At 41.6% G+C, this 17,333-nt stretch overlaps 1 protein-coding gene across 1 annotated transcript in view; it reads right to left on the bottom strand.

Annotated features, from left to right (window-relative positions):
- Nucleotides 1–16,551, bottom strand: part of BICC1 (BicC family RNA binding protein 1) — a 318,064-nt gene extending 301,513 nt beyond the window's left edge. Inside the window, exon 1 of the mRNA XM_024115707.3 lies at nucleotides 16,362–16,551. Within this exon, the coding sequence (XP_023971475.1) occupies nucleotides 16,362–16,551 (190 nt within the window). The remainder of the gene's footprint in view (nucleotides 1–16,361) is intronic.
- Nucleotides 16,552–17,333: the final 782 nt, after the last annotated feature.

The following is a 17,333-nucleotide window of genomic DNA, read 5'->3' as shown; positions in this document are numbered from 1 at the left end:
TGATATTCTCATTTTGCTCATATATTGCTTTCCTTATTTAATTTACTGTGTTCTCTTACAGTACACTGAGTTTCTTTAAAATGATTATTTTGAATTCTTTGTCAGGTAATTCATAGATCTTTATTCCTTTAGGGTCAGCTTCCTGAGATTTATTTTGTTCCTTTGATTGAGCCACGTTTTCTTGTTTTGTGTGCCTTGTTATCTTTGTTATGATTTTTGCACTTAAAAAACAGCCATGTCTCCCAACCTTTACAGCCTGGCTTCATACAGAGGAAGACTTCCATATCAATCAGCCAAGCTAGAGATTCTGGGGGCCTTTCAAACCTTTTACAAGCATACCTCTTCTCCAGGCATGCTGGGTGAAGGGAGGTCTGCTGGTTTCTTTTTCATGAGTCTCTCACTCCCTCTGATGTCTGTCTGCAGTACTGCAGGTTCTCTGGCACTGCCATAGGCTGCTAAGCTCTCTTTAGTTCTCAACAACCTCCAGGCATCAAAACTATGCCAGTTCCCCCATCAGTACTCCAAGTCAGGCAAAATAGAAACCAATCCCTCGGGTAGTCCCCAAAAAAGCTGGAAGGTTGAATGTATGTTCCACTATTCTCTTTGCCTTCCAAGGGAGAAGCAGCATATTGGGATTTTTCTCTCAATTGCTAGCTCTGCCGGCTTGGGAAAGGGGCTGGTGTAGGTGAAATGAAACCACTTTTCTAACCCACTTCACTGCAGCTGTTCTTGCCTTTGAGCTTGCCTGGGCATTCTCATAATGGCTTTTTGAACTGTATATTGTTGTTAAGTCAGTGTTTCTGTCAGGCAGTGAGTTCTGGAGCTCCTTACTCCACCATCTTTCTGGACACAGAAAGGTTTATTTCTGTAATCTCACATTACAGCAAACTCAACAGAAACATACACAATAGAAGTCATCAAAAATTTACAGTAAAGACTTTTCTTTGATTTAGAACAAAGAGTATGTCACATTTTAAACATCCAGTTCTGTCTTTTTTTTTTTTTTTTTGCATTCAAAGTATATAAAGATATTGTACTGTAGGGACTTCTCTGGTGGCACAGTGGTTAAGAATCTGCCTGCCAATGCAGGGGACATGGGTTCGAGCCCTGGTCCAGGCAGATCCCACATGCCGCAGAGCAACTAAGCCCGGGCGCCACAACTACTGAAGCCTGTGCCTAGAGCCTGTGCTCCACGACAAGAGAAGCCACTGCGATGAAAAGCCCATGCACCACAACAAAGAGTAGCCCCCGCTCGCCGCAACTAGAGAAGACCCACGCACAGCAATGAAGACCCAATGCAGCCAAAAATAAAAACCAAATTTTAATTAATTAATTAATTAATTAAAGATATTGTACTGTATACACCATATCACCCCCGCTACACTTCATCTCTGATTCCAGTCAGGCTACAGTAAATGGCTCTGCTCATATGTAAACCCACTTTGTACTGACAGTGCCTCACCTCAAGCTTACAGCAGACAGACTTCTCATGTCCTGCTCTGGGAGTTTGCTGGATGTATGTAGGGGCTGATCGGTGTCACATGTATGTAACCCAGAAGTATAGAAGGGGCAAACCTCATGGGGCAATCCTCAGTCCTCTTCAAAGAGGGACAGAAGCTGATACACAAATGATTCTTTGAGTCCCTTATATGGATGATTTACGGATACAGACTCTGCAACTCACCAGAAATAGCAATCACCCTCAGAGGTAACCAACTCAATTATACATCACTGTAGTGGCTTTGCCTTCTTCCCCATGTGACTCCTTATTCCCTCACTTCCTCTCCTTGAGAGTACTTCCCAAATAAACTAGCTATCGCAAGCCCTCATCTTGTGGGAGAGAGGTAGGCAACCCCAGACTACGATACATATTAAGTAAGCACAGCCTTATTCTATGGGATCTCCTTTTCTTTTCTATTAACAAATTCCGGTAGGTTTCCTCTCTTCCACTAGATTGTATTCCTCTTAAAGGTAAAGGGCCTCATTCACTTATGCAGTCCCATTACATGACTTCATGATTTTAACACATACAGTAATTTCCCACTGGGTTTTCCAAATGGCTTCACTATTCCTGAATAATTTATAATGAGAGACAAATTTCACAAGGCTGAAAGCTAATGATTCATACAGAACTTCAAAATCAAATCCATTTTAATAATATTTTTTGCTCAAGCCTACTTGTTTCGACTTGGTCAAATAAATTTTCATAGATAATGCATCCCAGATATTCATTCACTGATAGTCAAATTTTTTTTTTTTTGGCTACGACGTGTGGCTTGCAGGATCTTAGTTCCCCGACCAAGGATTGAACCCAACCCCAGCAGTGAAAGCGCTGAGTCCTAACCACTGGACCACCAGAGAATTCCCAGTAAATATATTTTTGAAGCTATCTTTCTGTTTAGGTGACAGTATGACTTCCAGCAATGTTTTACTAAATTACAGATCCCTGTAAAATAAATTAAAACTCTACAGATCTATGCTAATCTTGGGTTCCTATTTCCCATATAAAAATTTTTTTAATTTAAGAAAAACAGTACCCCGGACTAAAATAAACATTTCTTTATAGGATTGCTCCTGCAATACTAAAGCTAAACATATGTTTTCCCGACTTTTTAAAATTAAATCATTATAATCAAGCAATTTAAAAGATTATAAAAGCTTGTCAGAATATTGACTTTGGGACTTCCCTGACAGTCCAGCGGTAAAAACTCTGTTCTTCCAATGCAAGGGGCATGGGTTCAATCCCTGGTCGGGGAACTACGATCCCACATGCCACGTGGCCAAAAAAAAAAGACAAGTATGCAAAATATTGACTTTGTTTGAATGGCACTTCAAAAGCTCAGCATATGATAAAGGAATCAACTCAAAACATAGATAATACAAGCTTTAGTGGTATTCTGTACAACACAAGAGAAATATTTTGCTAGTTCTCAATAATTGATAAGCAATTAAAGCGATTCTGAAAATACTTAAAATCTGGACATACAGATGTCTTTTCAAATGAGATTTTACTCTAATGAACACTATTATGTTTCCCTGCTACATGTCTCTAGTGGTTTACATGACAGATATAAACACTGGCACGTGAAACTTGATAACTGGACACACTGGCAAAGGAGGAAGGAAAATGTGACAAAAAGATGCTACTTGGGGAAGCATACGATCTCCTTTGTTCATCTAACACAGTGTGTCAACACCAGCACGTCTCAACTATGGTTTACACTGTCATTCCTGCTCAGTTACTGCAGAAAACCTTAAATTAGGTAACATTTAGCCCACAGAATAGAGGGCACTGTAAACCTGACTGCCAAGATGTCAGAAAGCAGAGCTTGTAGTCAGCTGCCTTGGGAATACTTGCTCCTCCAAAGATACTCCAACTGTCTTCATTCCAGCATCTTCCCCGTTTGCTGTGAATGCTCATGTGCGTGGTTCAGATCAAGGCAAATTCGTACCAAAACTACTCATGGATGTAGAGCTGAGTCAGACCCTAACACCACGTGCCAAGTACTACTGGGCTTGTACTGTATACTGTGCAAAAGACTCAGAATACTGGAGTTGGAAAGGATTTTAGGGGACATCTAATCCAAACCCTAAAAAGTTAAATAACTTATACAAGATGACAGTGTCAGTGGAAAGACCAGGTCATGAACTCAAGTTGCCTTGAGTTCCCAGTCACCCGCTCTGCTGCGAGGAGTGGTTTATTTCCCTTAACCCAAAATACCTCAGTGAGTAATCTAGTGCAATGAACAAACTAACGTAAAAAAAATCTCTTATCTGAGATGCTTTAAAAGCATATTTAAACAAGTATCTGGAGATGTATTATTCTAATAAGATAATCTATAACCGAATAAATTGAAAAATTATATTCACCATGACAAATTTCAATTTATAAAACTAATCAGACACAGCCATAAATTATCCCACATTAACCTCACCTGAATTAAGTTTTGCATATCCTCATTCAAAACACCACGCCAATGCACTATCACTAATAACACAACATTCTACACAAGCCCTAGACTGAGGGTGAAGAAAGACTACCTTGCACACAGGGAATTACTCTGCCTTACTTACTTATGTAAGGCAGAACTATTTGGTGTTTCTTAAGGCCAAGCACACGCCCTAGCTTTAAAGTTCCGTTCTATGAGGTCAATGCCAGGTCCACCAGCCCAAAATGGTACAGTCTTTAATCCAGATCCATCATGAGCCATTTACTCTGCAAACACACACAGGTATTTTCACAGCACTGGGCTGGAGGCTGCACAGGAATAAGAAATGAATTTGAAACATGTAGACCATGTACAGGGCACCAACTGTGAGCCAACTTTACATACATTCTCATATGATCTTCACAAAAACCCTAGGAGAGAGGTATTATTATCCCAGTTTCACAAAGGAAGAAACAGAGAAAACTTAACCAAAGCTAGCAGAAGGCAGTGCTCTGGAACGTCTGCATTCTCACCAAGAATTCTAACCACCTCTGTGCCTACCACCACAGCCCTCTGCATTTCGGCAGGGAACTGAGGAAGCAATAAAACCTTTTCTGGAGTACAGTTTATCATCCTAGACTCAGATTTGATATGTCTCCACACTACGTAACAGCTATGACTCTGTAACAACCCCAAGAGGAAAACGAGTGTCTAGGTCCACTCAGAATTCCAAAAAGAAACCCAGGCCCCAGATTTAAAGGACTTACAGACACAAACTAGAGGACAAACATATGGACACCAAGTGGGGGGGGAAGGGATGAACTGGGAGATTGGGATTGACATATATACACTACTGATACTATGTATAAAATAGATAAGTAATGAGAACCTACTGTATAGCACAGGGAACTGTATTCAGTGCTTTGTGGTGACCTAAATGGGAAGGAAATCCAAAAAGAGGGGATATATGTATACATCTAGCTGATTCGCTTTGATGTACGGTATAAACTAACAAAATACTGTAAAGCAACAATACTCCAATAAAAATTAATTAATTAAAAAATAAAATTAAATAAAGGAGTTACAGCTTTTGTGTCTGTAAAACAAAGACCCAAACAGCATCTGTATCTATTGGGTTGTTGCATGAGAGGCTGAGATGACTGAACATGCATAAAGCACCAGAACAGTGTCTCACACATAGTAAGTGCTCAATTAAAGTTGGCCGCTGCTTTCAAAATCACCACTATTCTTCAGTAACCATATTCCTCAAAATTTTTTCCTCGGAATATAGTTTTAAAGGAGAAAAAAAGCTATGTAATTCGCATTCACCATAAGGTGGTCTATAACTGCAAAAAAAAATTTTTTTGATCAAAGGTACCATTATCCAACCATAAAATTTTAATTCTGAAAACTTGCTTAGAAACACAAAAACATTTAACATATTAGACTAATGCGGAATACAAAACTGTAGTCAATGCTACAACAACAGCTACATAACCCGTATGCCAATAGTCAAGGACTGTATTTCAAGGACTACATTTCAAGGCAGAAAAATGAAAATAGCTGTTAAGAAGGTGAGATTACCAATGATTATTTTTCTTTTTAAAAGTTCCCCCTCATACTGCTTTTTAAATTTCTGTAATAAAAAATGTGTGCTCTTAAGTTATTTGATAATATATTAAACAGATGTCTGTTACACCTGACTTTATAGGAGTCTGTAGGACAACTAAATGCATTCTGAGCCTGCTGTGCCATAATAAACACAGTATATCCCCTCCACAGAAATATACAGGGTTGTGCTCTTCCCCCAAGTTCCTTACAAGTCACTCTCTAAACAACGTTGTGCCAGTTATAAATTATGCTTCTAGACTAAAATGCTTCAAGGTGGTTTAATAACATGGAGAAAGTACTAGGTTCAAGGGTAAAGGGAATCAGGGCTTCCCTGGTGGCGCAGTGGTTAAGAATCCGCCTGCCAATGCAGGGGATACATGTTCCAGCCCTGGTCCAGGAAGATCCCACATGCCACGGAGCAACTAAGCCCCTGCGCCACAACTACTGAGCCTGAGTGCCACAACTACTGAAGCCCACGTGCCTAGAACCCGTGCTCCACAACAAGAGAAGCCACTGCAGTGAGAAGCCCGCACACCACAACGAAGGGTAGCCCCCACTCACCACAACTAGAGAAAGCCCGCGCGCAGCAACAAAGACCCAACACAGCCAAAATTAAATACGTTTTTTTAAAAAAAAAAAAGGGGTAAAGGGAATCAAAGAAAGAAAAGGACCTGAACATTCTTAATTTTGATCACCGTCATCTAACTATCTAGCAATATTTCTCAAAGTGTATTCCTGGGAACACCTACATTAGACTCACACGAAATTCTTTTCAAAATACAGATTCCTACAACAAAATACAGATTCAAACCTACAGAGTTGGAATCTCTTGAGAGGCCCAGGGTTCGCCATTTTGTACAATCTCCCCAGGTGATTTTTATACACACAGATTTTAAGAACTAGTGATTCCCAGACATGCTACTCAGGTATGATAAACGTAATTCAAAGTTTGCTATGAAAGAAACAAACTCTAACTCTGGATTGGTGATTCAATTATTTCCTAATTTCTCACAACCACCAGCTCAAATAAGCCAGGATGTGGGATCATAGGTACAAGGAGAAGAGAGCCTACAGATTTGTTGTCTCTTCTGCCTACCATATAAATCTTTCCAGAAAATTTTTTTGCAAACTTTATCGAAAGCCTTAAAAATATCTATTCCCTTTGAGCTAAAATTTTCACTAGTAAGAATTTTTCCCCTGAGAATAATTAAGGATGAAAAAAAAAGGTTTTTAGGCAAAAGTATTTGGGACAGCAGTGTTAACATTCATCACCTGCCAATTCTTGAGTATATGCACTATATCTGGCACTGGTGCATGCTTGACATACAGTATTTTTAACCTTCACAACCTAGAAATGATATTCATTCCATTTTAGAGATGAGAAGACTGAGGTTCAGAGAAATTATTAACTTGTCCCAGGCCACACAACCAATAAATGATAGAGCCAGGACCTGAATCTGGGACATTCTGAGTAGAAAAATTAGGCTCTTTCCACTGCCTGGCCACCTAAATATGTTATAAAATATCATAATGTTTAAGCAAATCATGACATGTCAAGGTAATATTATATAGCTATTTAAAACCATGTTCTTCCTTATCTACAAAACAGAAATAGAGTTAAAGATGTAGAAAACAAACTCATGGTTACCAATGAGTAAGGGGCGGGGGAGGGATAACTTGGAAAATTGGGATTGACATTCCACACTACTACATTTAAAAAGACAACTAATACGACCCTACTGTATAGCAGAGGGAACTCTACTCAATACTCTGTAATGGCCTATATGGGAAAAGAATATAAAAAAGAGTGGATATATGTATATGTATAACTGATTCACTTTGCTGTACACCTGAAACTAACACAACATTGTAAGTCAACCCTACTCCAATAAAAATTTTTTAAATAATAAAACCATGTTCTTCAAGAATCTTTAATGAAATGCAAAATATCCGTGATACAATGTAAAGTGAAAAAGAAGGGAAGTATGATCCCAGTTTAGAATTTAAGGGGCACAAGTCACACAAGGGTAGAAACCATATCTATCTTGGTTTTGTCTGCACCCCCAAAGCCCAACACTGTACCTGACATATAGTAGGAACTCAATATCTGTGGCAAAAATAAATTATGTGTGAGCATACTTTTTAAAGACCAGGAAAAAATTCCCAAAATATTATCAGTGGTTATTGCTGGATTCTGGACTTAGGGGTGACTTTTAGTTTTTCTTTTTTACATCTGTTTGTATTTTCAAATATTCTATAATAAGTTTGATTACTTTCATAACCTGAAAAAAAAATACAATGGCTAATTTTCAAATCTTATGTTTAAGCATCTTCCTATACAAGAGAGTTAAGCTCCAGATCAACTCAGTATGCAGACTAATATGTGGTTTATCTTATTTACTGTAACAGAGAAACTACTTTATAGCTAGAAAGTGAGCATTATCTTTTTATATACCAGCATCATAAATGGGAACAGGATTTAATGTTACAAATATAAATGCTTTCATCAACTACAGTTATTAGTAGCTTATTAGGTAGTAAATGGATTTTTAAGTGTATAACATCTACAAAATGTTTCTATTAATGGTTTGTGCATTTTGGATACCTCCCTAAATACTAATACCATAAGGATTAAAAATCAAATGTGGTGGCTTTTGCAGCATAACAACAAGGGTTTCTTGCCAAGATCATCCCCACACTGCAAAAGACATTATAGGTTAGCATTAAAATTGTGCCTTAGGACTTCCCTGGTGGTTCAGTGGTTAAGAATCCACCTGCCAATGCAGGGAACACAGGTTCGAGCCCTGGTCTGGGAAGATCCCACATGCCGCGGAGCAACTAAGCCCGTGTGCCACAACTACTGAGCCTGAGCTCTAGAGCTCACGAACCACAACTACTGAGCCCACACGCCTAGAGCCCGTGCTCCGCAACAAGAGAAGCCACCGCAATGAGAGGCCCGCGCACCGCAACAAAGAGTAGCCCCCGCTCGCCGCAACTACAGAAAGCCTGTGTGCAGCAACGAGGACCCAATGCAGCCAAAAAAATAAAATATAAATTTTAAAAAAATTGTGCTTCATCCCAGGTAGTTTATTAAGCATTTTACATAAAGGAATATTCATGGTCACTATTACCCCATGCATTTTTAAAGAACTAGATTTTTAAATAAAGAGAATGAACCAAGGATGAGCCAACTGGTATTTTTATTAGCTCATCATTCTGGACAATTTCAAACAGCAAAACATGGCACAAATCTGAGATAATACTATTATCAAACTGCCTCCAAAATGACTTCATCTTCTGAACAAATTCTGGCTTCGTTGGCCAGATGCTATTGCAGTGGCCACTCCAAGAAAACCCTAAAGGGCAGAAGCGCGAGCTACACTGAACCTGTCTATTCTAAAAGTGACTTGAGATGGGTGGTAGGAGGGGAGGAGGTAGGAGGGGAGAAAGGATATCTTAGAGTAAGATAAGGTAAAATGTCGGGGAGGGAAGGACTGGGAGTCTGGGGTTAGTAGATGCAAACTATTTACATATAGGATATATAAACAACGAGGTCCTACTGTATAGCACTGGGAACTATATTCAGTATCCTGGGATAAACCATAATGGAAAAGAATCTAAAAAAGAATAAATATATGTGTATAACTGAGTCACTTTGCTGTACAGCAGAAATTAACACAACACTGTAAATCAACTATACATCAATAAAAAAAATAAATTAATTAAAATAATAAAATTTTTTAAAAAGGTAAAATGGACATTTGTATTGTGTTGTATGATTTTCAATGAAAAAAACACCTGATAGGCAGAAAACAGTGGAGGAGAAAAAGACAGTTACAGTACTTGGGGGCCCAAGGTCTTGTTTGTAAAAGGAGTAACAACATGAGAACTGCTTTCCATGATCAAAGCTGTTTTCTCTTTGGGAATTAGGTCTATTCCCAGACTATGCCGAGAAGAAATTCCACCCACATAAGCATTACCAAATCATCTAGATTTCTAGGGGTTATCAATGCTGGCCAAAGTCTCTGACACAGGGAAGCTTTTGCATTAGGCACAACTTGGAATTTCTGTCACAGTGCCCGCTGCTTTGCCCTTTGTGGGGAAACTACGGGTTGGATCACTCAGCATCCATTCTGACTCCCTTCTTCCTTGCCTACTTCTACGAGAGAAGACAGAAAAGAAGTCGCTTTCCCAGAATCTCTTGTAGCAAAGAGTGGCCAAAGAAATACAGATGGAAGTTCCAGGAGAGAGAATTCTTTGTCACACAAAGAGGCAAAATCTTGAATAAAAAAAAACAACAAAACATTTTTGTTTCCCTCCCTTTTCCTTGCAGAGACCACAGGCGCATCTCAAGGCATAGCCTTGGCCAGACTGCACCAATGAGGCCAAAGCCATCAGCTGGGATGGCCGAGGTCAGGGTGTAGGTTCTGGGCTCCCCGAAGCCCCAGAGCAGCTCTTGGGGCCTGGCCCTCTTAGTCCCAGATTTTTTTGTTTCAACAGGAAAATAAACCCCTGGCTTGTTTAAGTCACTCTGTGTTGGGTTTTCTGTTAGTCACAGCCAAATAAATACATTCCTGCCTGTTAAAATCATCGATATAACAAGCCCTTTCTATGTTTTAATTCATCAATGATCAACTTAAGCAAAACCCCAGAAGTCTTCACAGAGCTAAGACTGACGGAGAGCGCTGACCCCCTGCCCACGAGCGCAGGGTTGTAACACCCTCTCACAGCATCCTCGCGGGGCTCTGCAAGAGGTGAAGTGAGGACCCCAACCCAGGCCAGCCTGATAGCAGTTCCTGAACTCTTCACCGCCAGGCTACACAACCTCTGATGGATTTTACTCATTTCGTTTCTAAAACAATCTGAACCTTCAGTTCTGCTCTCTGAGCCTACTACACTTGTCCTAATAAACTTTTCTGATTGGAGGAAGACTTTCACTGAAGAAAAAAAAGAAAAGATTCACGTGCAGTTGTTTTTAAAAAAACAAAAACAAAAACAAAAAACCTGACAAGCATTTGCTTTCCAGTGTTTTGAAATCCTTATGCATCCGATGGCATGGGGCTGCTGGGGCTGCCGCAGTACCGTCTACCAAGCACCACGCGCCTGGCACTGAGCTCCACTTTTCACACACATCATCTCGTTCTGCGCTCACAACACCCCTGGAAGATAGGACCATCATGGTCCCCATTTTACAGGTGAGCAAACAGAACACGTTAGCCCAGGCGCCACATTTTCTTTGAAAAAGTCCCCTTCTAGACACCAATGAATGACAAGTTCAGAGCAACATCAAACTACAATGGAGATTAATGGATTTTTGCGGCTAGTCTTTAGTAAAAATATTAGAAGTGACAGGCTCCGGACCGTTCAAAGAATGAAAAATACTCAAGGCAAGAACAATGACAGCTAAAGAGAGTGCAAAGCCCTCTCCTCCTGCGCAAAATCTAAAACTCCACGCTCGTGTCCAATACAGCTTTACTCAATGCATGCTCATCCACCTTTACAAGGGGCTAATACACTGGGCATACGGTGAGCCACCAGGAAGGCCAATAAAAATATTTAGATAGCTGTGACTGTTCATTTATTATAAACCATTTAATTCATTTTCAAATATATTTGATTTTCATTTTCAATATAAGAATGTGCATTTTATGAACTATGGTTTATAATAAATATGGTTATTAGTGATTTATTCAGCACCTACTCTGTGGCCAGCGCTGTTTTATATCCATCTTTTTTTCTCTTAATGGTCACAAGCACCTCAGATGTAGGCACGATAATTAACACCCCCTTTCATAAACGGGGCTGCAGGTAATGAATTTTCCCAAGCTCCCTATTTAAAGGTAGGACCAAGACTCAAATCCAGATCTGGCCAAGAACACTTTGCTTTCAACCATTAAGCTTCATAAAGTTATTGGATTTGTTCTTATTGTTTATTAGCCTTAATCAAGCCTTAGCTAGAAAACTACATTCAGCTTAGCTCTTGTTTATTTTCATTTTCAGCACTCCCCCATTCTCATATATTTTTACTTCATCTCTCTCCCTGATCCCACAAAAGCATCTAAAAGATTATTATCTATTTACCAAATTATAAGACAATCTTCACTAAAGTTTGCCAAATTAAAAAGATATGTAGGGACTTCCCTGGTGGCACAGTGGTTAAGAATCCGCCTGCCAATTCAGGGGACATGGGTTCAGGTCCTGGTCAAGGAAGATCCCACATGCCGCGGAGCAACTAAGCCCGTGCGCCACAACTACTGAGCCTGCGCTCTAGAGCCCGCGAGCCACAACTACTGAAGCCCGTGCGCCTAGAGCCTGTGCTCCGCAACAAGAGAAGCCACCGCAATGAGAAGCCCGCGCACCGCAACGAAGAGTAGCCCCCGCTCGCCGCAACTAGAGAAAGCCCGCGTGCCGCAACGAAGACCTAACACAGCTTAAAAAATAAATAAGTTAATTGATTAAAAAAAGAAAAAAGATTTGTAATTATATAACTGCTGCTCTTTCTTTTAATCGATGTGTGATCAGCTGTTTTAGTGGCCAGTTCTACTCCTCAAGCAAGCAGTGATCGATGATTCCTGTTCTACCCCTCACTGTGAACATGTAAAAACATGTTTGTTTGTTTTTTTTAATTTTTTGGCCACGCCGCGTGGCACATGGGATCTTACTTCTCCAACCAGGGACCCAACCTGTGCCCCCTGCACTGGAAGCACGGAGTCTTAACCACTGGGCCAACAGGGAAGTCCCCAAAACATGGTTCTTAATGTCTTTAACAGCAGTATCCTAAAAGCCCACCAGACATCAACCTCAATTCATAAAAACAGGCCACTGCCCCCAGCCCACAATTCTTTCTATGATGAAATACAAGGGATTCCGAACCTTGAAAATGCCTATGAGTGTAAATTTTATATAGGGATTTTTAACTGTACAGCACGCATATATGTTTTTCAGGGTAAAAATAAAAGTATAATCATACGATGTAAAACAACCCCAAAAGAAGAAAAAGGAAAAAAAAAAGGAAAAGTATAAATGTACAAATTCCGTGTTTGTCTCTCAGGACCCTGGCCAACACCAAGGCTGTATTTCTGACTCTTGACCCATTTATTTGCTACTTTCTCCCAGACTTTCCTCTAGACAGCTCTTCTCCCTCTTTGCATACCATAAATCACATTTAATTGACTGGAATGAATCAATACTACTATCCCACATGAAATATGAAGTCTAAATTCTGAAGATCAGGATTAAGTAAATCAAGAACAATTTTTCTTCATTATTATATTGTCCGTCGTATCTGTTCCAAGGCCTACCATCCCCATCAAAAACCTAAACTAAACTTGAAAATCAATTCCCATTTACAAAACTGTTGACTAATATAATCAATAATCTTCATTTAGATTCAAACAGAAGTGTCAGATACTCTGCATGGCTGTTCCAAAGTAGTTATTAGATAAAAAACAAAAGCAAAAAATAAAAAACTAGTGATCTTTTCTCCTACATTTTTGGCCTGGTGGATTTTATGTGTATCAATTCTTTGGGGATTCATCCAAGAATGGTATTTCATTTCTTTGACCACCACCCTACTGCCCATATTTTAACCTCACTGAATTTTTGGTCCATTGCGTAGAAGAATTTCTCTACTAATAAAAATACAACCCATTAAAGATTAACTTACCCCCAGGACAGTCTCTCTTGGAAACAAATTCCAAGCATTATAATCACCATTTGCACTATGTAGACTTAAAGGCAGAGAATCTTATTTATCCTGATTTAAATTGGAAACCTGCACATATTTTAAGGCGATTGTGCGAGGAAAAATGGCAAATCCAAATTCACAATAATCAGAAACCCAACCAGGCAAATACAGACTTTTCTTAATTGGCACTTTTCAAATGAAAAACTTTCCACCCAAGGATATCTAACAACACTAGAATATTTCTTGACTTTCCAAACTTGCTACCTTGTTCTCTATTTTACTTCTGCAATTATGAAACTGCAAAATTCTTTTGTTCTCTAGATATTTAGATATAGACTACTGTCAGAAATTGTGATAGGCATTGGAAGTCATTTGAATCCATGCTATAATATTTATTAGTAGTAATAATAAAATCAACTGATATATATTAAGCTGTTAGCATTTATAAAACAGTGTGGCAAGTTTTAGCTTATTAGGCTTTATCTCTGTTAATTCTCACAGAACTCTAAGAGAAAGGTATTAATATCAGTCCCATTTTACAGACGGACAAACTGAGATGAGGAGGTGCCCAGGAACTGTCCCAAGGTTCCACAGGGAACCTAGGTCTGAGTGATTCCAGTTGCCCACGCTTGCTTTAACCACCTAGTATCATAATCGTGAAACACACGATTATGTTTGGTTCAGAAACTAGTCTTACTCCTTCAAACATGGTGGTTCTAACAAAATTTGACACTAGGAAGCATGCATGACAAAATGCCTTGGTACACAGTGCACTGGGTGCTATTGTCAAATGTGTTCAAACTTACTATCTTAGAAGGCATAATTCACTTATTAGTGATTTTGGAAAGTTAATCAAAGCACTATGTTCAATTATTCAAGAAATCTTTGGAGTTGAAGTGTGAATACTTCATTAATTCATAGGTTGTTGAAGAAACACTAACTCAAGAGTTTCTTTAAAAGACACTTCATCACAGCAAAGCAATTTTAAACTATCTCATGTCAGAATATCATATCTACAAAGGGAAAGGCCTTCAAATTTTAAAAAATGTCTTACCCAGATTTCGTTTTATTCTAAATGGAAATTAATTAATTCAAAATAGAAATCCACTTCTAAAGCTCAGGTTATGCAAGAGGGCTTCCTAGGAGCTAACATCACTGTCGTTACTTGCATGTGCGTAGGCAAGACAGGTAAGGAAGACGTAGAAGATCCATCTTTCACAGCCCTCCAAATGCACAAAATAAACTAGAAACTTGCTGAAAGGATAGGTATGTGTGTTATCAGTTCAACCCAAACAATCTCACAGCAATATTTTTCTGAATAAATTTAAAATTTTGTTTTATAATAGGAACTAGGCAAAAAAGAACCACGGAACAAATGGAATAACTAAAATAGGTTACTGAAAGGCAACTGGGGCTTTAATTTTCAAATCCACTTTGCAATATTCCTATTTGAACAGTTTATCACAGAAGTGACTCTCCTAGAAAGTTACATAATTTAAGGAGGAAAAAAGAGGGAGTAAGACAGAGACATGATAAGCACTGGGGATGTTTATCAATAAAAATAAGCAACAAGAGAGATGAGTCTATAACTCATCCAAAAACGCCTACCAAACACTCTTGCTATTTGTTTCCACCAAGTTATTGTTTTGGAAAACATCTTGTTCTGTCTTAAAATAACCTGCTTAATTGTCCTAAAAAACCACTGCATTTCCACGGAGGGCTAAACAGCTCCCACACTGCGATGCACTGACTGATAAAGTCAAAGTAAATTAGGCACCAAGCCACAAAAGAAAGTTGGAAAGCTCCAATCCTCCCTTCATATAAGGATACGAGCTACTGAATGAATCCACCACTGCACCCTTAGTGAAAGTAATGCCTGGTCCCTCCACAGTATTTTAAGAATAACAGTCATTCAAATTACCTTATTTCTCTGGATGATGGAAATGAACCACACTAGGGACTAGAGGTAAGCTAGTAATTAACATTTTTAGGGAAGATCAAAATGACGTTGGACATTTTAGCATTCCCTCTGAGAACTCCAATCCTCCCATTAAAAGTCAAAATTTGTTCCCAGTCCTGTAATGGTTAAAGCTGTTACGCCTGGGAAAGTCCCAGAGAAACGAGAGAGTTTAAAAAAAAAAAAAAAAAAAAAACCCAAATTGTGAAAGACAAAGTCAGATAGATACCCTTTCTCTGGATGATGGAAATGAACCACACTAGGGACTAGAGGTAAGCTAGTAATTAACATTTTTAGGGAAGATCAAAATGACGTTGGACATTTTAGCATTCCCTCTGAGAACTCCAATCCTCCCATTAAAAGTCAAAATTTGTTCCCAGTCCTGTAATGGTTAAAGCTGTTACGCCTGGGAAAGTCCCAGAGAAACGAGAGAGTTTAAAAAAAAAAAAAAAAAAAACCCAAATTGTGAAAGACAAAGTCAGATAGATACCCATAATATGGGAAGACTTTCATGAACCGAGTGTAACTCAAGATGTGTTTTATAAGCCTGTCAGGCGATGAACACGCACTGTCCCCCAACCCAGCAGCGCTGCCCTGACACAATCCCCACGCTTTGGCCGCTCACCCCCATGCTGGCCCCTCTTACTCCGGGAGCGGGGCGGGAACTCCTGTCTTAAGCTTTGACATCTGCAGAGCGTTTCCCAATAGCGAGACAAGGCCCCTCAGCTGGAGGAAGTGGATACTGACAAGAGGAGGGAGAGCAACAGAGACAGAGCTAGAATTCCAGAGTGCCAGAGAGTGGGGAGGGAGTCACGCATACTCTGCGCGGTCCGACTGGGCCCGTATGGCATAGCCCAGGTGTCCGGACTAAAGCTGGCATCTCCAAAGTCCAAGAACGCAACTTGGGCGCGCGGGTACAAACACGGCCTTCGGCTTTTCCGAAGCCGGTCAAGTTAGCACAGGGTTCTCGGTGCCCGGAGACCTGGGAGGCGTGGAAGGGTGGAGACTCCCGCGAGGTCTGCACTCCCTGGCTGTCCTCCGGCTCCGCGGGGGAAGGGACGGGGGAACTAAGTCGGCTTTGGGCCGGAGCGGCGGGCGCCGGGACGCGGGGCGGGGATGTCCGGGAAGGAGTCGCGGGCGCAGCCCGGGAGTCCGAGAACGCGGGGTGGATGCCTACCTTGTAACATGGCCTCAAGTTTCTTCCTGTCCACGCGGAAGCGCTCCTCGCTCCACTCGGGGCTGTGCAGGGGCGCTCCGGCGACCAGGTCGTCCTCCGAGCCGGGCATGGGCGAGTCGGTGCTGCGCTCGCTGTTGGAGCCCGGGTCCGACTGCGCCGCCAGGTAGCCGGGCTCGCCTTGAGCGGCCATGGTGGGCGCGCGGCGCTCGGGCTCCGGCTGCGGCCGCCGCTCTGCCTGCGCCGCCGCCTCCGCTCGCCCGCCGGGCTCGACTGGCTCCCCGCGCCGCGGCGCTAGCTCGTGCCCCCGCGGCCGCCGACGCCGCCGCCAACGCCGCCGCCACGGAGCCCCCTGCGCATCCCAGCCCCGGGCGCCGCCTACGCCGCCCGCCGCCCCTGGTCCGGGCCCCGGTCCCCGGCCAGTGGCTGCACCGCCCCCCGCCAGCAACGCCCGCGCGGAATGAGCGCGCCGCGCCGCCCGCGCCTCCATCCGCAGGGCCCCTGCGCCCCCTCCCCGCCCGCCGCCCCTGCAGCCGCGCGCTCATTGGCCGGGCCGGCCCACGGGGAGCCGCGGCGGGCGGGCGGCCGGCCCCTGGCTCGCGCACTCACTCGAGCGCACACACTCACCACGTACACGCTACCACTTTGCTGCGCTTACACGTCTAAATCTTGTCCCACACACATGCTTTCACAGTTCTTCCGTCACAGACACTCGCAAGTTCAAGCACAGCACCCTCCTGAACGCGCTCGAAGTACACACACAATGCCCCTTCTATTGACGTACACACACTACACCCTAAAAGTCACAGCCCCAGTCGGTCCCACAAGTTTGAAACAGGAGGAAGGAGAAAAAGAGAAGGATTGCGGAGGAAACAACGTCCATCTCTCTCACACATCACTGTGGTCCTTGCTTCCAGGCAGCTCACTCGTCCACCAAATGTTAAAACCAGATTTCTCCTCTCATCTCAGCAAAGT

This window comes from Physeter macrocephalus, chromosome 20 (genome assembly GCF_002837175.3).
Source record: "Physeter macrocephalus isolate SW-GA chromosome 20, ASM283717v5, whole genome shotgun sequence".
Classification (NCBI taxonomy): Eukaryota; Metazoa; Chordata; class Mammalia; order Artiodactyla; family Physeteridae; genus Physeter; species Physeter macrocephalus.
Note: the sequence above shows the minus strand (reverse complement) of the source record. Positions and strands in the feature narration are given on the sequence as shown.